At 44.4% G+C, this 26,374-nt stretch overlaps 1 protein-coding gene across 4 annotated transcripts in view; it reads left to right on the top strand.

Moving 5' to 3' along the window:
* Positions 1–26,374, top strand: part of cadm4 (cell adhesion molecule 4) — a 214,005-nt gene that overhangs the window by 134,979 nt on the left and 52,652 nt on the right. The window contains exon 1 of one of the 4 annotated variants that reach the window (XM_049583248.1): positions 19,612–22,144. The exons of 1 other annotated variant lie outside the window; for it this stretch is intronic. In XM_049583248.1, the coding sequence (XP_049439205.1) occupies positions 22,048–22,144 (97 nt within the window). In that variant the 5' untranslated portion in view covers positions 19,612–22,047. Of the gene's footprint in view, positions 1–19,611; positions 22,145–26,374 lie in introns of those variants that run through there. 2 more of the 4 variants (XM_049583245.1, XM_049583249.1) reach the window with 2 other exon arrangements.

Genomic DNA, 26,374 nt, shown 5'->3' with positions numbered 1-26,374 from the left:
TCCAAGTTAATATAGCCTACGCTTCCAAACCTGACATAAACTGCATTATCGCTCGGCAAAACTTAATAAGCACACAGTGACGCTGGCAGTAACCACAAGCTGCAGAGACAGGTAAGAAATAAAATGGCTCTGCTCCAACTACGTGATGCATTGTGTCCATGCGCCATGTATTTCAGCCATAAACTGTGTGTGCAACATCACTTTTAGCTCAGTGATTGGCTTCCTCTCACTAAAATGCACCCTGGGAGTTCTAAAGCACATGTATATGTGCACAGGCTTATACGTTTTTTTTATTTGTATCAGTAAGCCAGATATTTTTCTAAAGCAGCTGCTCAGATTATTTAATCATGAGAGTTTGGAGAGGCCTCGTCTTCCTGTACCTGCCATTATCTTTCCAGAAAATGAACAGGACTTGTATGCCCAGCCCATTCTCATTACCAGGGCATCAAATAGCCTACAGCCGCTTTGTCAGGCCCCTCTGAGTGTGATCCCGACACCAAAGGCACTCTATGGTGTCTTTATGAGACACACTGGGCTTTCAACTAAATCCAGTGCAAACCCATTCATGGCAAAACTTAACGCTGAGAGCAGCTGAGGTAGTTTAAAGAGCAAGAAAGTCTGCATAGGTGGATTGGTAGAGCAAAGCAGACTTTCATCTAGGTGACCATAGTTCATGTCATGTGTGAAACCAAAAGTCAGTTGTTTTACCTCAACATAATGTAATTTGTGTGCGGTCATCACACATTGCAGTCACTCACATGATGCATTTTGTATTTAAGAACACATTACATTTTGCAGTGCTGTGATGTTTTTCTTTAACCCAACGAAGTAGCATTGTTGAGGGAAAATCATCACAAATGTCTTGCATTTCAATAATCAGGCCTATTTCTTTTTGTAGTCAAAGCATTACATCAGGGGCGGTTGCGACAAGGGAGGCTGAACTTCCCCTAAAATTTCATAGAAGAAATGGTCAAATATTTGCTATTGAATTTACATTAAAATAAGAATTTACATTGCATTAAATGTGCGCTAGGATGCGTCTAACATCATCACCAGTTTTCAAACGCGACCTCCTTGTCATACATTCTCGTGTCAGCACAGTGGACACGGAGCCTCCAAGCATTCCTATGAGACAGCGCTGTGCAGGTTTTTTTCATGCAGCAAAGCGAGACGCTCATTGGATAATTGCGACAAAATCGTCACTTCCAGGGAGGCTCAGCTTCCCTGGGACCTAATGGAGCGGTACGGGGGAGAGGACGCTCGGTGTATGCATGACGATTGGAGGAACTGTCTAACAATCGTCTGACAGCGCTTCGTATTTCGAGCTCAGTTCCATGCGGATATTTACGAGTGGAGTCTTCTGACAGAGTGCCGTCCGGAGTTCCTTATTTCCATAAGCCATATAGCTCATTTTCACCGTTTGAACAGTACAGTTCAGGTGTTTAAACCCATCTGAAAATCTTTGAGGAGTGTTTTGCTGTGGTTCTTTGGCATGAGTGTGGTTGAAAAACGGCTTTAATTAAATGTTCCTTTTATGAGTTACTGCCTCACTACAATATGACAAATTTTATGATGTAAACTTAAAGTGAACCCCCCCCGCGTTTGAAAGACAAGCAGCCGCCACTGCATTACATTCCTGTAATTACCGTCCCACGTTTTTTTTCCCACCAGAATCTGTGATTGTTTTAAAAACTATAATCTGTGCAGCTGTCATTTTTTAACGTTCTAAAGCCACTTGTTAGAAAGTTAGCAAACATAAGTGGTAGTGATAGCCTCCCAGTTGCACCTGCAAGCAGCTCTAGACTCACATACTGAAGGAGAAGGCCCAGCTCAAAATTGCCCCAAGCAACAAATTGTACAAGTTAAGAAGCATTAATCTTGTAAGAACGCATTTAATCTTTCGGTTACCTAGTTTATGTAAAGTTGCTTAGTCTCTACCTTGGAAATATTGGTCTGTTCCTTATCTACTATTCATAAAATTAGTGAGGTAAAATATAAGGCTGTTATATTCACTTCATTATATTTATTAGATCGAACAGGTCCAGTGCCAGTAGACTTATTATTTCATAAAGCCCAGCGCGATTTAAAGCAGGTTAAAATCCAACACCATTTCAAAGATGCATTACATCTAAGATAAAATCAATATTTATATAGCCTGAAAAATGGTTATTTCTCTCTCAAGCGTGTCTCGCATTGTCTCTCAAAATCACGTCTGCTGTCCTGCAACAGAATAATAACAGCGTGGTTGTCACCCTAAAATAGGTGCAGCACGGAATGAGAAGGAGAGTCTGAAAGGGAATAAGGGAGACAGAGTGGGGCTGGTGGGATGCCAGAGGATTATCAGGCTGATTTACAGCAGATTTTCCCACCCGGACAATTGGATCAAAGGCTTGATCAGGACCAGTGGTCAGCCCAAATTTATCTGGTAAAGTGCGGGGGGTTCAATTTCAGTTAACCCTGCAAAGCTTACCTAATAATGTCAAACACGTCTGATAATTATAACCCAACATCTGAACAGATCCGGACCAAATCCTGTCACAGATTCAGTCCAACTGTAGATCCGACAATAACCAGCCTTTGGACAGAGCAGAGTTTATTACTGTGTGAGGTGAGGCTGAGCTCTCTGAGACTGATCCTCTGCCTCCATTGTTGTTTTGATTGGGCTTTCATTGGATCAAGTGAGTTCTTGAGAGATTAGAGGTCAGTGTCACATAAGAAGCCAGCGGGATCATCTCAGTTTTATTGTCGACAGATAATATTGTTGTTTGTTTAAGTTTGTGCCTCTCGTTCTTTATAGTTCTCCCAGTAGTGTATTAAAAGAGCTGCAGACAAAATAGTTCATTTTCCAACCATCAGAAGAAGCCATTTTCGCTGCCATTTTTACTCCGCTTGGAAAAACAACTTGCAACAGACTTGAAAATTGCCTAAGACAGAAAATCCATCACAGTAAAAAATGAAGCCTTGATTTGGTCTTGTTAGAGCTCTGTTTTATCATTATCTCATTGTGCCAGAGAGTCCCCAGGTTGAGTGCTTTCATATCACCAAGTTACATTGTGCTCCGCTTACTGTCAATCACCTGACACCAACGAGAAGGAATGAAATTCTCTGGCGGGGCATAATCCCTCTCAAAACAAGTTGCAATACAAACACTGTCACAATCTAAAATATCGTCACAGCCACGTCTTGTTATTTGAGGCATCTTTGTTAGCCCGTGTAAGAAGCAAATTTCAAGCCACATTTGATGAGATGAAGACTAGAAAACAATGGCGGCAACAGAGACAATGACAAGGAAATTGAATTTCCTGCAATGCAAATGTTTTTTGGTGAAATATAAACCAGAGACAGGAATTCAAAAATATCCATAACCTGCAAATGACACTGTTGTTCATTTTTGTGAGAGCGGTATCTCATCTTCCTCTAATCTGTCTGTGAGCACACTGATAAAACACAATCCTCTGTGCATGCATCCGAGGCACTGTATCTATAAAATATAGGTTTGGATTTTAAAGTGACAGAGTGCCTCCTACACACAGACAGAGGAGTAGAGCTGGCAAGAAGTTCGAGTGCTCCAACATCAGTAACTGTGTCAAAAGAACATAACAGAAACAGAGTGATGAGCTTGACAGAGAAAAAGAGAGGAAGGTTTGTGCTGGTGACACTGAAGCCTTATTGACTAACCCTCCACACTTCCCCTCCCCCTCTCCTCTTGATCACAGTAGTTTTTTCCCAGGGGAGCAACTCACCTGATTGGCTGCCTGTCAGGGGCAGGCGACTCAGGTCCGGAGGTGAGCGGGTTTTCTGATAGGCGGTTGCTAGGCGATGGATGCTAGTATGAGTAGCTGGGTGTGGAGGAAGGACCAGCTGCAAAGGATAATTGTGTGTAACTATGAATGTGTGTGTGTGTGTGTGTGTGTGTGTGTGTGTGATGCTGTGGGGGTTGTGTGTGTATTTTTTTTTATGTGTTTGCACGCATGAGCGCGTTGCTGTGTGGTTTACTGTGCTGGTTCCTTCCATAATATAACTCTGTGATTGAACTGCACAATTGCAAATGTATCAATTAAATGGCGTGTAAAAGTGTATGTGTGTGTTTATGGATGTGTGTGTGTGTCAGTGCAATAGCCTCCTGCAGGCAGAGCAATGTAATAACTATCATTACCAAACCATGGTCTGAAGCTCTCATTTAAGACTAAAAGGAAATTAAAGGAGGGCTGCTGTCAGAGCCACAGCAGCCGTAAAAAGCTGTGTGTGTGTGCATGTGTGTGTGTGTGTGTTAGGAGGGCAGATGAATACATATAGAATACTTATGCAAACACGCCTCTGGTTATGAAGAGTTTCCGCAGGTCATGTAATAAAAGTGGATCCCCTCCATCGATATCGCACATACTGTACGCACACACAGCTTGGGATCCGCGTACGCCTGTGCGGGCCCCACATCGTGCCTTATTAGGCCTGTTTGTGACTGCTGCAGCTTAATTTAGTCCCCTGCTGGGGGTGTTATTCTCTTCATTAGAATTACCAACAGGTGTACTGGGAACCTCACAGATAAAACACTGCCTGATAGCAGCAGCGTTACAAGTGTTAGTCATGCTAGTTGGGGTCTAATTCTTCTTCTTGTGGTTAGTCTCTAAAAGGTCTCAAATCCCCCAAGTTCCCTCAAGCTAGTTAACAGACCGTGCTGTTGAAGGGAAGCTGAATGAAATGCAAATTTTTTTTAAAAGGGGCGAGAGGTGTATAAAACTCAGGCTGGTTAATTGCTCCGAGCTACTTCGGCTCATTTGGTGGATCCCTCTGCTGAGGCTTTGCGGACTCTCCGTCCACTTTGAGTCGTCCAGGAGTAAATAGAGGAATGTGCGTGCATGTGTCTGTGTGTGTGTGTGTGTGTGTGTGTGTGCCCATGATTGTGTGTTTTGTGAGGCACGGTGTGCTATTGGCTTGTTAAAGCAGTTTGAACAAGTATTTGCTTGTTAAAGGCAAACAGCGCCCAGCAGCACGCTCTACAGTAAACGAGGGAAAGAAATTCTCATGGAAGAATTGATAATTTTACTTTCTTTCACTTGGGCATGAGATGGATGGAGGCTGAGCCATCATTTGCTCCTCACAGTCCCAGCTGTGATCCGCTGAGTGCTGTGTGTGATTGAAAGCCCTTATAAAAAGTAGGATGTAAAAGCTTTTAATACGATTTTTTTTTTTTTTTTTTTTTTTGAATCATTAAACTCATAATATTAAATCAAAAGTCCAGTTGAAAAACAATTAGCAGATTGGAGACACAAGTCTTTGTTAAAGTCCCTCCGCAGACATGTTTTAAAGTATAATACTAGAAAAGTGGCTGAAAGCAGATAAACTCCTACTCCTGCTTTGACAAATTTGTTTGCTGTAAGTTTCGCTTTCACACTCTACTTTCTCCAGTGCAGCCCATGCTAGGTTTATAAGTGAAAGAGCAGTGTGCATCAAAATGGCTGCCATTAGTGTGAGATAAAACATTGGAGAAATCCAACCATACATGTTTGAGCCTCATATAGACCCCGACTCAGAGGAGAAGTCTGTTGTGTACCAAATCTGTGATAAGCAGACATTTCAGAATGGTAAGTGCGTTAACCATCTTTAAGTTTAGGGTGCTTTCAGACCTAGTGTTGCTTGTTTTGGTACAAATCAGGGACTAATTGTGTTAAAAAGTTGCTTAGAGTTCGTTAGTGTTCTCATGGCAGCAATTACAAACGAACTAGATAAAACGCCTTGGTCAAAATTTCCACGTGGGAAAAATCCAGGAAGTAAACAAAACGTTGCAGAAGAGTACACTTGAAGAAGAGAACAGTTGCATTTGGCTGTGATGCCACTTGTCATAGTGGCCAACAACTTCTGTTCCATCATGCTGTATCCAGGTCACTTTATACATCCATGTTGTTGATACATGTTTCCCGTATTAGATAGATATTGTCTTTTGTATTGGTGACATGCCTAATGTAGCTTACGCTTGAATGTCAGATTTTAGGGGAAGTGCACAGACATCTCCTCCTTCAGTAAACAAATGTGAAAACACTTCTCTCATGACAAGCTTTACAAAGATACAAGTCATTCAAGGTTATTCATTTTAGGGGAGAAACATTTTTGAGCAGAGGGGGACTGTAAGGTCTGCCAGTGTGTGTATACATTTGGACCTCTCGGCTTATTAAAGTATGACTAATGCATTGTGGGTTTGTCAATTTAATCATTCCCACACATTAATGGTGGTAAATGCATTCGAGTGTGTTTGGACAGCCATATGTTCATTGCTCAGTCCAGTGTGAGAAAAGACTAATACCAATCATGTAGGTAAAAACAGCGGTGGCTTATTATAAATGAGTAAACAGAGCCTGAGGGTAGTTCAAGCAGGACGACGTGAAGAAGAGAGGTGAAGAGGAGGAAAGGGCTCATGAATAAAAACAGTGCAGTGTCAGGGTCACTTGTGTGGAGGCAGCAATAGGTAGGCCTACCTCGAACATGCCAGCTGGCTGTTCAGCACAGCACTCATGCATGTGGGCAGCGTGGTGAGTGTTAGTGCGGGAGGGACTGGGAAAAAAATATGCAGCATTTGATACCTTTAGCTATCTGATGTCAGGAAAAGTAACAAACTTCGAGCACAAAGAATGTCACCCTTGTTTTTCTCCTGCGAGGGGAAAACAACAACATGAAAACAGAAAAATAACAACGCCTCAAAAACAACAACAAAGGGACTGAAAGGAATCAAATCAAAACCCATAAGACAGTTCATGTTCCTGGACTTGAGACGACAGAGGCAGAAAGACAGATGGCGGAAAAGAGAGCAAAGTTATTGCCTGAAGAAAAGTGATAAACTTGCTCTGATCCAATAAATCATATGTGTTTTTTCTATCAGTAATCATTACCTTAATCCAAGCATTGCCTCTTAAACCACAATTAGCGGCCACGTCATGTGTCACAGTTAGTGTGAAAGTCGTTTGTCTGCATCAATCATCATTTGTCTGATGTGATCATTTAACTGTGATGTGGGAAGCTAAAATGTAGGTGGACCTTGAAGTACCACTTCATTTGTAGAGCACAAAGTCATGCAAAGTGCACTGCAGAGTGATAAAACAGTGCAAAATAAATGCAAAATATACATATATTGTGATGATGTATACAACAGCTAATGCGTATAGATCACAGATCAAGCTGCTCATACTAGAAAGATGTACTAAAAAGAAGTGTTCAAATTGATATAGAAAGACAACGACAGGCAGAAAGAAAGCAAAAGACACAAAAGGAGTCACAAAGAAGTAAAATGAGGAGGACGGCTGTCAGAGTCACCTTGCAGGAACAGGAAGTGAGTGTCCCAGTGAGGGATGTTTGGTACAAGTCGGACTAAAGAGAGGAGGACGGGGTTGGAGGAAGAGAAGACAGGCGGATGAAAGAGGAGGAACGGTTGGAGAAGAGCTCTGACAGATTGTCATTAAGAAAGACAGCTGCCTTTTTCCGCGGTGACTTCTAATCTATAATCCACACTCACACACACACACACACACGAACAGACACACACAAACTGGCTCACACTTTCATTTCTCACTTACGCTTGCAGGTACTGTAGTCTCATTAAAATTGAGATCTCTGTTTCGAGAGAAACTTCTGCGAGTGACAATGGAAAATGCACAATCTAATTTAATAACATGTTCAGTCAACATACACTTAAAAAAGCAATTATTAAAATTCTCTGAAAATACGAGAGGAGGGGAGATTTTAATTTCACAGTGCTTTGCAGCCAGTTTTGTTTACAACGTGCAGAAACCAGTCATGTTTGGAATTTATGCACAATGTATTTAATTAGAACAGGATCTGTGAAGTGTTACCATAATTATTGGACTTTAAAAAAGACAGTAGAGATTCAGACTACATGGCCAGCTTTGGGAGAAAAGTTCAGAACGAGATAAATAAAATGCTTTGTGCCTTATCTTCTTACTGGGGGATTACAAGAGCCACCTTTTTGTATGAATCACAACATGGGTGTCAGACTATCTCCAGGAATACACACATGCAGACACACAGGTATCCAAATATGTATACGTGTAGAAAGGGTTTGATGCCTGGCGTACTTTTTCCCACAGACTTACACTGTGAAACAGATGTCTGTAAAATCAGTGGATACATTTTTTTGAGCGAAATAACTTGTTTCACTATCCAGATTTGATCCATTCAGTCTGATAACATTTGGAAAGTCTAGTTGGAAGAGTCACATGAATGCATCATTTTATCCCTATTCAGTTTAGCAGAGTGCCAAACTGGAAGTAGTAGTCAGCTTCCTGGTGCTTTTGCTCTATTGGCCATTGATGCGGAAGCAACAACGATCAACTAGGTAATTTTATACGCAGTTGAACGTTTTGGGCTTTTGCGCCATTGAGCAACTTCATAGGGATGAAAGCGTCCCCGCCTCCAACACTGTATTCAGGTCTCTTTATTCATCCATGACGTAGTGTCCACAGGTTCTCACTCAGTTCCACCTTTTGCTCATCCAAAGCTCGACCCTCTCATCCAAATATGTATGGTTACTTCTGGCTCCAAAAAAACAAGATGGCGACTGCTGAAATGCCAAACCTGAGGCCTCAAAACGTGGGTCCCAACGGGTGACGTCACGGTAGCTATATCGCTTTTTTTATACTGTCTGTGAATGATACCCTCAAATTTGCTTTTGGTGAAGACATGTCCACACGGCTTGCAAATGTCTCAGCTTGAATGAAAGATTTGAGTTTATCCCTGCGCCTTATGCATTTGCTTCACATATTTACAGAGATGAGAAGAAAAAATAGAGACACTGCAGGGACATGAAAGAAAGAACAGGAGCTCCCGGTGAGTTCTGAGATCAGTCAGAGGCTGAGATGCTAGCGTCTTGCCAGCTTACAGCTAATGGTTGTACAGTTGGTATACTCGCTGTTTGGGGAGAACCAGTGCAGACTGCACAAATTCACAGCAGTGCAGTGGTCAGATTCACAAAACATGAATCGAAGTGGAAACTTGCTCTGCTCTGCTGTGGCTCAGGAGGTAGAGCAGGACGTCCACCAGATCACTAGTTAAATCCCCAGCTCCTCCAGTCTGCATGTGGAAGTATCCTTGGGGAAGATACTGAGCCCCAGTTGGTTTGTGAGTACATGTGAATGGTTAAGTGAGTGACAGGTGGCAGCTTGTAATGTAGCCTCAGCCAGCAGTGTATGAATGTGTGTGTGAGTGGGTGAATGTGACATGTAGTGTAAAAGCACTTTGAAGGCTCAGCAGACTGGAAAAGCGCTTTAAAAATGCATCTCCATTTACCATCTAATGAGGCTAGTTAGCCAAATTAAGCAGGTATCTTCATCCAAGCAGTTGCTATTAGCTTTACTGCCACAGTTGCAGCCCAGGAACAAACCTTCATGTCAGGAGGTATCCCTCCATCACAAGAGTGTCTGTGGACACACTAAGAGGAAATATTGTATGGAGAAGACTAACCTCTGTTAACTCAGACTGCTGAAGCTTCATATTGGTTTTGCTGAGCTTCAGGGATTACTTCACTGCCAGTTTGGACAGGAGGAATGATTTTATGGCATGTGAGTATTGTATTAAGTTGGACCTATCCAAACTTATCCATTACAGCAAATATGTACACACGAATGTCGCTGTGTGTGCAACCATGCACAGGCATGCACGCCCCATCACAGAGCCAGACAGGCGTGAATGAACTAATTAAACACACTCTTCTGCAAGTCCATAAAACAGTGAATAATCGAGCTGACATACCTACAGTGTATTAACATACTGTAGCTTTAATATGCAGAGAGAGAAAACAGAGAGGAAAGACGGACGGAGAGGGAGAGGGAGACAGAGAGAGGGGGAGAGAGGAGATGAAAAACATGAAGCGAGAGCGGAATGGGAGCAGATGAGAGGGAGAGAATGGAAGGAAGAAAGTGGGGGAGATAGAAGTGGGAGAGTGATAGGGAAGCAGTGGAGCAAATCAAAGTAAAATTAAGTGCATTTACATATTTAGATGAGCGCTTCTAGTCAGCCTGTCTAATTATTTCATCTCCATTTTTCATTTGCTCGCTGTTCAATCCAAAAGCAGCAGGCCGTGAGGAAACTTTCTCTCTCTCTCTCTCTCTCCCCCTCTCTCCCTCCTCACCATTACTTTATCACATGCACACTTGTCCCCCCCATCTCACTCTCTCTGACTCTCCACCCCTCGCAGCAGCCTTTCGTTATCCGGGTCATTACCATACACTTTTTGTCCGTTCGCACTTGTTCTCCCTATCTCCCTCACGCCCCCTGCTCCTGCTGTCTCTCACCATGTTTTATGCATACGAGGATACTGCCTCACATGTGTCCAAAAATGTGTGTGTGTGTGTGTGTGCAAAGGTTCACTGCTAATGCCCTTTCTACCACCATGTTTTATGCATTGTGTTGTCCTAGCGAACTATGTGTAAGTCAGTGTTCAATATCTGTGTGTGTGAGTGTGTGTGTGTGTGTGTGTGTGTGTGTGTGCGTGCACCCATCCGCTATTAAACCTTTCAAATTAGCATGAACCATGTCAGGAGCAGCCAAGCCACGTTAACCTTCTATCACCGATTTTCCCCTTTTCTTTATGCCTTTCTTCACACTCCATAAATCTGTCTTTCTCCTCGCACTCACTTCCCTCCCTCTCTCCTTGCCTGTCTCTCCTTCTCCCTCGCTGCCTCACCGCTGCTCATCACTTTGTTTGCATCTCCTTTCTCTCTACATTACTTCCCCTTGCTCCTATAAATGTCCCCCTCCTTCCACACCCACACTCATCAGTGCAATCTATTAGTGTGTGTGTGTGTGTGTGTGTGTGTGAGCGCATCCTTGCTTTGAGGCCTCTGTGTGTGTGTTTCTGTTGCCTTTTGCTTGGATGAGTAGGTGTGTACAGGCCCGACTGTTTGTGGCAGTCAATGTGTGTATTTTCCAGCCAGTGTGTCTGTGCATGCGCAGCGGCACGTCCGTGTGTGTGAGTGCGCGCGCACACGCATGCGAGTGTGTCTGCTGGCATAAAAGGTTGTTATGTGCTTTAGGTGTTAATTGGCTGAGGAGCTTCGTTAATATTCTCCTTGCGAGCCTGCTCGTCAGGAGCAGAGCCGGCAAACTGATGAGTGTGTGATTTTCCTCCAGAGAGAGTGAGAGAGAAAGGGAGAGAAAGAGTAACAAGAGTGACTTCAGTGCAAAGACCCTCTGTAAGGTCAGAGTGAGAGAAGAGTAGAGCATGAAAAGGATCGGGGAAAAAAGCAACAGAGGCAGAGAGAGGGCAAGCGGGGAGAGAGACGGACGAGCAGGGAGGGGTCGGGAAAGCAACAGAGTGAGAAAGACAGAAAGAGATGGAGGGAGGGTGGGAAGGGAAAGAGAGATGTGATAAAAAGCCATAAAGGGTTCCATTGAGGCAGTGGGTGAAAGGAAAGATTATATCATGCGAGGGAGAAATTATCCCTTTGTTAGGCGTTTGTGAATTGGCGGAATGGGGGCATGGCGGTGGGCAGGGTACCCCCCCGGCGAGGTGGCTCATAGCCACTCAATTCTAGTCACCCACACTACACCACGACAGCACACAGCTAACCTGGTCCAGACCCTGCTTCCAGCTACACCAAAATATACAAACCGTCCTCCTGCAGAGCGCATGGAAATGAAACATCAGAAGCTTCGGCCTGACAGCTTGATATGCACATCAATAACACATCACACACGTATACCTGGAAGTTAAGAGCAAGGCACTGAACTGGGTGCATGCATATATAGGCACAGTGACAAACAAACCTGTCTCTACACACACACATCAGGGAACAAAGGAGAATTCCATGCGTGTAACGTGCAAATGTTAGCTCATGCACAGGGGAACAGAGGAAGAGAGACTGACACATGCACTGCAGCAGAGAAAACAGTGAGCAGAGAGTCGTGGCCTGTCACTGGGAGGTATGATGCCACATGGATAATGAGTGTTACTCCCAGCAGGTAGCTGTGTAGCGTGTGGCTCACAGCTCGCACGGAAACACTCGTTAGGAAGCTCAGACAGTACGTTCTCAACTTGGCAGGTAACACTGTTTGCATTTATCTTACTGAATAAGGGATGACTGAGCTTAGCGTTCTGTTACATCCCAACAGGTGGGGGGCTCACATGGTTCTGCATAATATAATATGCATGTAAAGCGTTCGCATACTTAAACTGGGTGTCTTTTTATGAATGCATGTATGAGAAGGGCCAGGAGCACATGAAAGTGTCATGCCTGCATTAAAAACCATCCACCCTTGTTGGACTATATACTCAAACGCATTGTATCCTGCAGTTCTCTTTATCTGAGCAAATGAAAAAAAACCTGCAGCTACCTTGAATCCCACTGTCTCTGTCTTGGCTGCTTGTGTTACAGATGTTATTCACACCAGCAGTGACTGTTGCCAAGGCTTTTTCACACATAACCTGTACAATAGCTGTTGCAGCTGTGGCTGTGTTTTCTTTGGCTGTTTAAACTATAGGTGCCATTGGTGTTATTGTTTTTGTCCCTGAACAGTTGACCCGATAGTCATTCACAATGCAACCCTGTCTCTTACAAATACTTATACTAATTTGCTTTGCCAATTACGTTTTGTGGGGACAGTAATTGCTGTGAGGATTACGTTTAGTAGCAAGGTTTTTTCCACTCCAGGAAGTTTGACTGTCTTATATAGCACAGACATCACAGGGAGGACATTAATATAGATACTTTAATCAAAAGAGACTGGTTTTTACAGTAAAAAGAATATCTAAGTCTTTGGCGATTGGACCCCATTGAGATGGTATGATTTAAGGAGGGTGATGAATCCATAGTCGAATAGGGAACCCTGCGGGGTCTAGAAGCTGGTGGTGGTAGAGGTGGTGATGATGAGATGAGAAGAAGATGAAGAGAAAATGAAGAAGTGCCAACAATCTGGGCGAGTAGAGGAATGAGTCTTCATTGAGCTAGTAAAAAGAATATCTAAGTCTAAGTCTTTGGTTATTAGACCCCATAGAGATGGTGTGGTTTAAGAAGGGCAATGAATCCATAGTTGAATAGGGAATCCCACAGAGTCTAGATGCTGGTGCTGGTAGATGTGGTGAAGATGAGATGAGAAGAAGATGTGGAGAAGATGGAAAAGTGCTGATGATCTGGATGAGTAGAGGAATGAGTCTTCTTTGAGCTTGTCCTGGACTCTGGATACAATGACTGCAGGTGAACGGGGTGGAGAAGGGTGTGACAGTTATGCCTAAAATGACAGCTGACAGCAGCAGAGGAGAGAGCAGATTTTAAATTTTGCAGTAGCATCCTGATTGGTTGATAGAGACTGGATGAGCACAAAGACAGTCCACCTGATTGAACTTATGCTGAGCTTCATTTTGGTGTACAAAGCACAGGACTTTGGCACTGGAGATCAGGATTTGTGTTCTGTTGTGAGAAAAGTGATGGCTTTGTTTTGGTATTAAGACACCAGATTATATTCTAAGAATATAAATCCATGCTGGGATAAAAAGGATCTAATTTGTGCCAATTTGGTTAAAGGGCCAGTGTGTAATATTTGGCATGGTTTATTGTCAATCTGAATCTGAATCTGAATCTTCTACCCATTAATATGTTTATACAAGTGTTGTGCCGCCATGTATGTACGGCAGACCGAGCGGACAATCCAGCCAGCCAGAGAACACGTTTCGCGTGTATAAATGAACCAACGAAGACAGCGGAAGGAAGGAAGAAGGAGGAGGAAACAGCAGAGAGTGTTAGTAGTTCGTTGATAGAGAGTAGTGAAAAGTTTTTTTAGTTAGTTAGTTTAAAGTTTGCGAATGGACCACACTTACCACGCAACAGGAGAGAATGAACCCGAACCGTCATCTGCGAGAAAAAGAAGACGCAACTTCACTCATTGTGATGCACTCTCTGCGGCGCTTTTCCTCCTGGTGATATATCTCCCCAGCGATGGTAGCAGTAGCACCGAATCCCATTCTGTGCATTCAGCCTCTCTTCTCACCCGCTCAGCATCAAACACATGGAGTTCCTCATCTGTATGCTCCGGCTCAAACAGGTATGGCTCTGGGTCTGTGTCCGCTACAAGAAACTCTTCAAAATCACGTTCAAAGTTGTCCATTGCAGCTACTATAGTCCGGAGATATCGCTAGGCTAAATAAACAGCTGAGCTCTGTTTACCGGCCACGCTGTCAGTCAGTGTGCGGACTGATTGAGCAGAGAGGGGAGGGGGGTCCCCACTCAGTATGGTAAACAAATGTGTGTGTAAAGTTATGAAGTGTGTCTGTTACGCTAGAAGAGTCAGAGTTTGGGACGGAGTCTTTTACCCCCTGGAGTGTTACCGAGAGTTTCTGGAGTGCTCAAATAAACACGCCTTTTTCCCGAACGCTCCTCTGGTCTCCTGCTCATGAGGGATTCATTACAATATCGTAACATGGTTTAGATTTCTAAATAAACATACAACTCGTCGCTCCTGAAAAACTCGTGCGCAAGGCTTTTTGTCCCTACGAGGCCGCCGTCATTTACCCGATGGGAGGGGTGAGCGAGTGAGCCCTGCAATCTAGAATTTGACCACTGATGACACTGTTTTCAACCCATTTTACACACTGGCCCTTTAATTCGTCTGTTTGTGTGAGCAGTTTCCAGGAGTCTTCTTTTTGTGTTTTAGACCCGAGAATCTTAAAGCTTTTGTCCGCACTGGCACCTAAGAGGAAGATTCCCCCTGAATCTGTTGTTGAGACAAATTGCACCTCTGGCTTGTGAGAGCTGTTCAGGGTCCTGTGTTTGTTAAATAACTGCTCTATCTGATTAAGTGAACTCAATGCAGTGAATTAACCGAAGAGCATTTCTATGGAAGTGGTAAGCTTCAACAGGCTTCTTCAACTACACGAGCACCAGCTATCAATAGAAGTTTCCATCTTCAGTTCTGGCAGTCTGTCACTTGAGAGTGTTTTGTTCTAAAATGTATGCTCAGTTCTCCGCCAGGCTCGAACAGAAAAAGCTAAAGTTGTCCCCCTTTAAAGCACGGTTGATGCATGGTAAATGCATAATGGGATGAGACTAATAATAGGATGTCTACAATGGCTACCACAGCGCCTTTATGACTTTCCCTCCACCCTGTAAAACCAGTGAAAAGACAGTGCCAAGTCTGCTGTCTGCCAGAGAGTGAATTTAACCTCCTGGTTTTTTGTAGAGGAAGGTGAGGCAGAGTAGGAGTATATGAAAAAACACACCGTCTGGTCATGTATTCCCTTCCAAAACATGTATTTTCAGGCAGCCAGTGATTCAAATACTAATGTCTGTTTTGTATTCTTGTTAGTCTGTCATGATGTGAGCCATATCGACTTGTATTTATTTGCCAGGCCCCACTGTCAACAGTCTGTCGAAAAATAAAGAAAATCAAAACTTTGTAATCCTAAATTGGGTGAAGGAAGACGGCTGGTGTCACTCGAAATGTACCCAAATGATTGGGCCATATTGATCCCTGTGCCCAGGAGCATGAGGTGAGCAGGAAGTAGCCTGAGCCGTGCCTCCAGAAAATGCAGTCACTGATAGTGTCCATAGATCGAGGAGCTGTGACTTTTCTAATTAGAGAGTTCACAGCCAAACCCAGTTGGATTAGCGAGTGCATGGCTCTAGGCTAGCTATTAACACCAAGTCAGACAAACAAGAAATCAGAGAGACGAGAGGGGAAGGAGAGAGGAGGGCCAGGGAGGGGATGGGCATGCCAGCTCTTATGTGAATGTGCACAGACCTGGATCAAAATAGTTGTTTTTATTATCATTATTTTTGGAAAGGTCCATAATTGGGTATTTATAATGTTCTTCTTGTAGAAGAAAAATATACAAAGCAAATATGGGAATCAATATATCAAAACAAAGGACAGAATTTAACAACAATGGTGGAAATGATGTTACAAAACGGTCAAAAACAAAAAGAAACAACAGAGGTATATTGAAATTCAAGAGGGGAAAAGATTTTTTTTTAAATTAAGTCAGGACAAAACTTAATTTCCATTTGCAGGATTATATGTGGCAGCATGGCTCTGTTCTGGGGCCTCTGCTTTTTCTAGGTCCATGCAGAAAGCCTCTTCCATGCGCTAACATGAAAAGCCTAAGGCGGAGACAGCACACCTCTCTGCCCTTCCACATGCAAAGGAGAAAAGCCTGGGGCAGAGAGACCAAAGCTCCTGCCCTTCCATGCACCTACATGGAAAGCCTAAGGCATAGAGAGCAGCTGCAAAGACCCCCTGGGAACAGAATAGAGCAGCATCAATGACAAACAGAAATGACATTGATAAGTCAGACACAGCATACAAAAGGAGGAGCTGGGGTGGAGGTGGGTTGCAAAGCGGCTTGCAGAGGAAGCAGCAACAGTAGGCAGGCCAGAGCAGTTTAATAGGGCACCCTGAATGAGATTTGCCAATTGGTTGCATAGAAAGGTATCATGTGATATGATTTTATCAATCAGCTGCTCCATCAGTTGATTGGGCTGTTTGAGATCAGCTGATGGAGCTGGGATGTGAGCTGAGTTTGACATCGTGTCCTGCCTGAAGTAACACTATGTTCAGTTAAAAGAGTAAAGACGTAGATATAGATTTAAACATGTTTTTTGCTTTTACTATTCAACTTTTTCCATGTATTTTAACGACTTGAAGTAGTTGGCAAAGTTCATTCATTCATTCATTCATCTTCTAAGAGGATGAAGCGGGGGGCTGGAGCCTATCCCAGCGGGGGGCTGGAGCCTATCCCAGCTGACATCGGGCGAGAGGCAGGGTACACCCTGGACATGTCGCCAGACTATTGCAGGGCTGACACATAGAGACAGACAACCATTCACACTCACACTCACATTCACACCTATGGACAATTTAGAGTTATCAATTAACCTAGTCCCCAATCTGCATGTTTTTGGACTGTGGGAGGAAGCCGGAGTGCCCGGAGAGAACCCACGATGACACGGGGAGAACATGCAAACTCCGCACAGAAGGGCTCCCACGCCCGGGATCGAACCGGGAACACTCTTGCTGTGAGGCGACAGTGCTAACCACCACACCACTGTGCCGCCCCTAGTTGGCAAAATTACTCAAAATATTCACAGGATTAACAGTATTTGAAATGTTTGCATCCAGGTTGTCCATAAAATAAAGTATATCACAGTAACTAATGATGGGATATTATCTATTTTCAGAGACAACCAGTTGTGAATATTAATAATAGACCAAAACAAACTAGCATACGGACATTCAAAAAATAGATAGTCCATGGTTTCGTCTTCTGAGATCGAGCAAACGTGTTAAAATATGCTTCAAATTCGGATCTTTTGTGAAGAAAATCACTTACAGGAAGATTAAAGATGGCATCTAAGGAATCAAGCATCAGGTTGTGCAGTATCTTAAACAGCAGTTGTAGAGTGTTGTGTATTTTGTTTACACTGGAGAGAATCCCAGAGATTATTCAATCAGGACAGTTCAGATAATACTTTGCTGTGAGTGATTAAACTTTCGGGAACTTTGTGGCAACTCCATAAAACAAACTTTTTGTACAAGAAAAGAAGAAAACTTGAAACTACTCTTTGCAATCCACTCAGGATATATACAATCTATATTCATGAATATCTATATGTATGAGCTCACATGCCTACGTTAATGTAACCGCACTAATACTTGGATGTTCTCTTGTGCTGAAACACCCCTGGGGAGATGTTCATTTGATTTATCTTTACCTTTCAGGAACACATGCCCTCCTTCACACTTTGCCAACTAATAAACCCTCAAGATTCACGCCTACACAGACACATGTAACCCCCACAACACGCTCACACACACATACACACGCACATTCTCCCAGCCCACTCGCCCGCACAACCTCAAGGGAGACATAAGAAATAAATTCGACACTTCCGCTTACCCAAGAAGCGCCTTAAGGACAAAGAGAAATTTAATCTTGGATAAGCCTCCCGATAGAATCTCTGCATTAGCCCTCTGCTGCTGGTTCACAGCTATCCCATCAACCCTTACCTCCCACACCTTGGCCCGATTCCCTCGCATCTCTCCTCCTCTACACTGCTTGTTTTTTTCTTCTTCTAAATTTCTTCTCCTCTCCTCCCTTGCCATCTCTCAGTCTGCCTCGCCACTTCTTTTCACTCTCCACTCCTCTCCTTTGTCCTTTAGCTGCACTCTTTTCTTCACCTCACTACTTGCTCTGTTACTCCCTCCATCCCTTTGACTCTCCCTTGTCTCCCGCCGCATGCCTCCACCGCCTCTTTCCATTCTTCACACCAGCCTCTATCGCTTCATCTATTCCCAGTTTTGGAACATACTGTACATATCTATATTTCTGTTCCTCTCCCATGTCGGAGTGCTTTAATACCATTGGTATTAAATGCTGGCACGACCTCCTCGGCATACTTAAGCAGGCAGGGATCCTTGTAAGGCTGTTTGAGTGCTTAATATTTTCAGCACGCTGCTGACTTAAGCCCCTTAAGTGCTTTGGCAACACTTATTCCACGGTGGCACCAATGAAGCCCATTAAAAATTTGATTTGGACGAGAGAGAGAGAGAGAAAGTGAGGGAGGGAGAGGAAAAAGGGGAAGGGGGACAGGGGACACAATTTGCCATTACCTCCCTTCCTTCCGCACACACTGCGACAAAAACAAATACACCCATCAGGGGGTTGCCCACACAGGGACTTTGACACACATTTATACACACAAACTCGCCAGCAGTGCAATGTTTGCAATGCCTTCTTCTTTTTGTCTGTAATTATGTGCTTTGTTGCTCTATAAAGCACTCTGTGATGACCCTATTTTGTTGAAAGCACTTGATAAATAAATTTGACTTTATTTGACTTGATAATAGGGAACAGCATGTTTCAAATTGAATGCGTAAAGATGTTTGTAAATACAGCGTGTGGCAGATTAGAAGTGATAGTTTACGATCGGTTGATTAAGAACAAGAAGAGGTGCTGTTATAATAGCAAGGCTGTGTTGCCTTTCGCATTTTACAGGACAATGAAAGTCACAGACACAGAGTCGAGTGTAGTTAGCTTCCACCACTGGCTTTGTATTGCCAGTTTTATTGCCAGTAGCAGTGATGTTAGTACATGTGGCAATGAGCACGAACAAAGGAATTGCATTATGCACGATGTGTTGATGCAAAACATACTGACAGGTGGGACTGGCTGTTAGCAATGATTTCTGTTTCATCAGTATAAAAATATGGAGCTGCTGCCTTTTATTGAGCCCGGCCTGCATCAGCATAACTCTTGACACAGTTGTAGTCACGTTCATTTCTGCTTCATCCACATCCGCTTTGAATTACAAACGCCACACACAAACATGTACACAGTCCTTGTCAGCACACAGCCGTGCGCATCCCTGCAGCCATAAAAACGGCCATTTAACATAAAGAGGCACTATGATGCCTCTGTGTGTGCCTGCAAGGATAAATTAATGGGTAGTAGATAGTGAAAGGGCCAAACAGACAGCCAAATGTACACTCTGCTTCAGTCAACACTGGACAGACGAGCACATTCAGACACACACACCGCCACTGTGTGTTGACCTGAAAGAGAACCATTGTCGCTGCGTCCATCCACACACACTCATCTCTAACCTTCACAAAATAGGATGCAAAATATGCAGACACTGATCCCACACTGACACACACACATTCTTTGCAAGGGGAGGGTAGCCAGGGTTATATAAACAAGTGGAACACAGAAAACGGATAGACAGATGGACGTGATCAACAACGATATCACATTGGGATTATAGCAATTTTCATAGATCAACAGGAAAGAAGTGAAGCGAAAGGAGGACAAACTTGTAGGAACTAACAAGCTGCTGCGGATTGACTGGAGGACTGAAGGAAGAGGAGAGAGAGAAAGAAGGCAGAACGGATAAACTAAACACAATTTGAGGAGATCAATTTGAACAAGTGAATAGAGTTTTTTCTTTTTGGCAGTCCGTCTGCTGCCAGTCCCCAGACCTGCCAGGCCTGAGTTGTTGGTGAACACCAACACAGAGTAATTTTCTCAGCATCAGCCAGTTGACCGGAGAAGTCAGCGCCGTAGGGAAGATTGGCGATGATCCGCTTTCGGCTTTGCCAGAAGTGTCAGGGCCATTGCCGTTAGAGCTCATTGTGTTTGCAGTGGCACGGAGAGTGAGAGAGAGCAGGGCAGTGTGTAGTAATCTAAGGATGACACCCGCACTTTATTCCATCAGATAGTGCTCAGTGAGGTGTGTGGTGCAGCCCATCACGCTTTGTCTCTGCACTACAAACACACACATATTAAACACACGTACTTACACATACAAACACAGCTACACACTCCCAGAGAGCGATGATGCATTAGATCCTGACAATCAGTGGGACTCTGTCCGGACCTGAACCACAGCATCAGATCAGTGGGTATGAGTGAGTGTGTGTCTGGAGTGCACCCAGTGGAGCATATTGGAAAGGAAGAGTTGGGCAGGTCGATGCTGCACGATTACACCGTCTGATAGCCTGTGATTATTCTGAGGAGTTTCAGATTACCATGTAAAATCACTGTCCGTTTACGCTACAGAGTATACATGATAGCGTATCAAAAGAGTTCTAGCATTCAAGCGAATAATAGCAGATACCTTGTGCGAGTAATGTTCAAGTCTCTGGGGTGAAATAGCAGACTAAAAAGTGTAATATCTGAGACTAAAGCGTCAGACTGCAGTTTGCTCAACCCCTTGCAGGTTGGTTATTCTACACGGGGCAAGCACTTCCACTCTCTGTCTTTATAGAGCAGCACTCCAGCTGAATGGATTTTATTTAACCTTAGCTATCTCCAGATGAGTTGTAGTGTGATAGTGTCTCCATCTCTCCAGAGGCCTGGCCAGTTTGGTTATAGCTCAAAGGAACATTGACTTCTGCCTGCTGATTTGTCGAGTGAAGAAGTGCAAAAAACCCTGTTTGACTCATTAAAATACAATGTGCTCGAGAATGAACATTGTTGCCCCAGATTTCTCCGTCCTCCAGGGCACAATAATGTAGGTAGCTCTATTTCAAAAGTTAGCATTCTGTCAACATCAGTGGAGATAAACTTGACTTGCTTTGGAAGACAGTTTCTCAGCCTCTATCCCACTGAAATATAATATTATTGACATTTTCAGTTCCTCCGAGTCGTGTGGTTTGACCTACACGAGACAGGCGGTGTGTTGTGGTTAATTGTGTGGCTGATTGTTTGGGCGCCTGGTGCTCACCACTAGCTTAGCTGCCAGTTTGACACTGCAGTGTACAGTCAGTGATGAGCTAATTAGATTGTTCCTCATTTGGTTAATTGCAGAGCTGCTGTTACTGATACCCTTCCTGATAAAGAACTCAGTATTGCAGGTCTGTTTCAGTCACTTCTGGTATTGTTTTTTCTGCGTTATTGATCTCAGAGTCTTGGGCTTTGGTCTCAGGAGGCTCGAGGCACTGTGGTAGAAAATAGCTAGCCTAGCAGTGTTTGCTTTGTTGTCAGTTTGGTTAGATGGGCCTGAGCTCCTGTACTGCCTTGTAGCGGCAAAGCCTCGGCACTGTATGGATTTAAGACAATGCATGTCATAAGTTCTTCCTAAGCAGCACAAGGTGCTAAAGTCAACAGTGGAGCTTTTTGTTTCTCTAAGCTCATCTCTGTGTGCATTGTGATAAAGTGTCTAAATCGCTAGCTCTGTTAGCGCCCTGAGCTCTGGCCAAACTGCTGTGGATTTCGTGCAAGCTCAGGCTACAATTCAGTTCTATGTGACTTCGCTGCTAAAGCACTTTCTGTGCATGTGCTGTGATGCAGTGTAGCACATAAGAGTCCTTTCTCTAAGTGTTGTCCTCAAACAACAACTTCTGTCTGATTGCACTGAAGTAAAGCTGGGCAGTTAGCGTGTGCACGTGTCCGCAGCATTGCAGTCGAGAACAAATCGGAGTGTGTGCATGTGTGTGTGTGGACTAGTTTGTCTGTAGCGGTGCAGGCAGGGTCACAGAGGAGCCATTGATCAAACGTGCACATCCACACACATACACACACACACACACACACACACAGCTTCTCAATACACAATGAGGCCTGTCCGGAGCTCTGTCCTCTGCCGCCTCCTCCCTGCCCCCTTCTCTCTGGCCCTACGCAGCCTGGTCCTGCTCCTGCTCTGCATCACTCGTAAGTCATGCACGCATGAACACCCACATGTGCATACACACACACATACACAGATTAAATGAGACGTGCAGTATTGATTCCAGAGGGAAACTCAGGTGTCATTAAACACCAAATAAGTCAGGGAAACAAGCACATAATGTTCACATGTGCACACTCATTTCATATTACAGACAGGAATTGGCAATTTAGCGTAAGCACAGGCTCCTTGTTCTTTTAATTTAAACTCCCTGCAGATATATCTCTAAATGTTGTAATGCGATGCCTTCATGTAGAGAAAGAGAACACAATTGTGTATGTGTTACTAATTGGTGTAAATTGATACAGAATGTGATCCAGTGCAGTGCCCAGCACATGACCAAGGGAGGAATAGCTCGCGATGGAATGAGAGCTCCAGATGAATTGTTCAAAATGCCCGTAATTGAGTTAGAATTGGTAATTAAGATTCAGGATAGAGAGAATAGGAAGACAAGGAGCATATGCCCAGGAGGTGACAGTACTGGGGAGTGAGAGACCAGGCAGAGAAAGAGACTGGACGGATGGACACAAAGACTTAAAGGGGAACAGTCACAAATGAAAACAGAGAAAGACAGAGAGATATAAGAGCGGCTGAAGCCTTTCTCTCAGCTCTCCTCTGAAGAACATAATAAAAGAAAGTTGGACCCCAGAGTGGGAGAGATATAGCAAGCCAAATGTAGAGGTTGACGAATAGAGGGAGAATTGGGGGGGCAGAGAAGTGCAGTGCAAGAGACCAATATTGAAAGAGAGACAGACTGACACAAGGAAAGAAGGATGGCCAGACAGAAACTTGAATGCGAGGGAGCAGCAGAGGCAGAAAAAGAGGAATAGCGAGACAGAGATGGAGAACAACACAGCCTGTGTGTGCGCAAGGAAGACAGAGATGGAGGGTCGGGGTGCGGAGATAAAACAAGAGACTATGGGCTTTAAAAAGAGCTGCATGAGGTCGAGATATGAAACCAAGAGTCGTCAGATTGATTGAACATGAGGCAGAGATGAGAAAGAGCAGTACATGAAGTGGAGTGGGATCAGTGGCAGAGTTGCTAGGTGCTATTAATACCGCCTGTCATTATTATTATTGTGCATCTATTACAGGAAGGTGTTCTTTCCCCGCTGCTCATTGGTAAACAAGTGTTGTGCCGCTGTGCACAGTACCTTCTCCTCTGCGCCAGCCAAAATCTCAATTCAGTTTTTTTCTCCTTGCATATTAGATCAACAGAAGGACATTGTGTTTTGTGGGATGTTGAGGGGGATGCTGGGTGGGGGTGACAATAGGGGAGCGAGGGATACAGAGAAAGAATGAGTTTGTGTCTTGGCAGCCAGCGTTGTTATGTAATTCATGCCAGTAGGGCAGTTTTGTGTCGGTCCTTGAATGTGCACACACATTAACTTTCTCGTACACAATCGTCACATGCACACACTTTGAAACGCATGCACATGCTCGTACATTTTCTCTCCCTCACATACACACCAAAAGGAAAGGCAGCCATGTGCTGGATTTTGAAGGGGTGTTAAGACCAGTTCTTTTGGCTGTGGTGAATCTCCAGTGTGGTAGCCATCGCGTAATAGCCCTGTAAATTTCCTTTAAGCCGCTGTTGGGGTGTGTGTGGTGGCCATTGTCGCAGGGTTGTTGAGGCTGTGACAGACCCGGGCCATAAAACGCTGCACAGTAGATAGAGCTAACCAGCTTTAACTGTCAGGAAAAAAGGGAGAGGGGAGGCATGAAGGAGAGGGAGAAAGGAAAGAGGGAGGATGACGGTGGTTTGTGAAGGGTAAGAGGAGGTGAATAAGAGAGCAGAATAAGTAATGGGATGGGTGGACAAGAGGAAAGGAGAGCGCTCAGGGAGATGCAATGCAGCGGGAGAGGGAAGAAGAGGGGATGGGGGAAGAGAGGGAAGAGGTGATTGAAATACGCCAAAGGGCCGGAGAGACATAAAGATGCGAAGGTCAAAACGAGAGATCCGAGAGACGGGAGGGGAGGGGAGGAGGTAAAAGGAAAAGGTGATGAGACAGAGGAAGAAGACAACAAATTGTAATGCTAAGGATGGAGGTGGTGTGACCAGGGAGCAAAGCCAGACTGTTAAAGGCAGGATGTGAAATATATAAATGAATGAAAGTAAATGTTTCTAATGAGAGGTCAAGAGTGAGCAGAGACAGTGTTATGCTGATTTTGCTGATTAGCAGTTCGGTGCTCACAGAACACCAGTGGGTGATGGAGAGAGGGTCTGGAGCTCCTGCCAAAGAGAGGGAGGGATTTAGAAAGACAGAAAGAAAGGGATGGAAAGTGGGGAGAGGGCTGAGCTATAACTGGCAATTAACAGAAGAGAAAGTGGAGAAGAAGTTGAAAAAGGGAAGAAAGAAACTGGAGATATTCAGTCTCCCGCTTCAATAATTTGTTTTGTCCTCTTGTCCCATTCACTCCTCTCACTTTTTTTCCCCCCCCTGTCTTTCCCCTGCTTCCACTCTTCCGCTCTCCCGGCACACTATAAAAACAGCGCGATTATGCTGCAGACTTGAGCTGCAGAACAAATCACATTTAGCGAAGGAGAGTGTGGAGGGAGAACCAGCAGAGAGGCAGGAAAAGATTCCCACTGAGTCAGAAAAAGAGAAAGAGAGATTGCAAGGGGAATGAAAGCCTATTGCAGCTTGAAAGGAAACTATTGCGGTTTGGGGGGGGGGGGGGGCAAAGAGACAGAAAAGGAAGGAGGGACAAGAGTGAAGAGACAGAGCAAAGAGACAGCAGCTAACGGGGGAGAGAAAGAAAGAGAATCCTCCTGAGGCCTGGGGAGAGGAAGAGATCATCTTTAGGACAGCGCTGATGAGGAAGATGCATGATGAGCGATGCAATGAAAGATAAGGCAGTAGAGAAGGAGGAAGAGGACAAGAAGAAAGGAGAAGGGACTGATGGAGGGAGGAGGAATCAAGGATTAGATCAGGCAGGAGGTAGAGGGGGGAGAGGGATGGAGAGACTGGGTTTAAATAAAAGGAAAAAGAAGAAGATGGTGAGAATGAGATTAGACACAGATGCAGCAGGAGGAGAGAATTATGAGTTGTGGACTAAGTGGAGGCAGGGGTGTGGGGATGGGGGTGTATTACTCTAAAAAAAAATAAGAAGGAAAGAAAAGGAGGACAGGAGAAAGCGACAGAACGAAGGTAATGAGAGAGACGAGAGCGAGATTTGTAAAGGATTATGTATTATTTATAGAGGGAGCATTTTTTTTCCCCTTGCTCTGGATTTGATTGGCAGAGTTCTGGCTCTCTCAGAGAGATGGAGTGATAATTTTAGACTGGGAAGAGGAGAGAGAGGGGGGAAGAGGGGACGGGGGGGAGAGTTGCGGGCCTGCAGAGGGAGGTATGGAGGAGAAGAACCTCAAAGTCAGCTATTTTATAAAGTCAGTACACCGCAAAACTCTGTGATTAACCTGGAGCAAGTGTGCATGCACACACACACACACACACCCACACACACACATAAACATCGCAAACTTCATTTGCATACATACTGTGGAAACCGGCTCGCCTCGCAGGCTCGGGGGATAACAGGAAAAATGTACATCCAGATGGGAAGAGATGGAGAAGATGCCAACGGACGACCCCATAAGAGTGGAAACTATGAGCCGCTGTTATTGTTTTAATTAAAGCAGTAATAGCATGCGGGGTTGTGCATTGTACTCTCCTGCATCGATTCCCTTGTAAATCCGTGGCCAGCATGCAAAGAAAACACAAGCTCTTGGCCCCCGTCCAATTGAAAGATAATGAGAGATAATGAATAGGGAGACAGTGACTGCACTACTTCAAGGATACATGGGGGCTTGTTTGGGGCAAATGGAGACAGCTCATCTCTTATGTGGCTTGTCCTTTTTTGTTCTGTCTTTTCCTCTCTTCACTCTCAGAGACACAGAGAGAGAGAGAGAGAGAGAGAGAGAGGGAGAGAAATAAGGGCAGAGTGTAACGGAGGGAGAGAGACGCAGCAAGGCGGTAATTCAGCCCGCTAACCCTGCACCAGTGAGGCAGTTTCTAGAATTTACCGTGACCAAGGGTGAGCCAGCAGTCCACCTGGCTGCCTCCCAAATCCCCCTCTTTTAACTCTCCACACCTCCCTTCATCCCCTCCCTCTGTCCCTCTATCCCCTGCCTCCCTCGGCTTATAACTCAACCCCATTGCGGGACCATTAGGAGGGGCCCCCGAACAGCCTTGTCTTATGAATTTGCACGC

Source organism: Epinephelus fuscoguttatus, linkage group LG8, assembly GCF_011397635.1.
Source record: "Epinephelus fuscoguttatus linkage group LG8, E.fuscoguttatus.final_Chr_v1".
NCBI classification, from domain to species: domain Eukaryota; kingdom Metazoa; phylum Chordata; class Actinopteri; order Perciformes; family Serranidae; genus Epinephelus; species Epinephelus fuscoguttatus.
The sequence above is the reverse complement of the archived record's forward strand: the minus strand, read 5'-3'. Positions and strand labels throughout refer to the sequence as shown.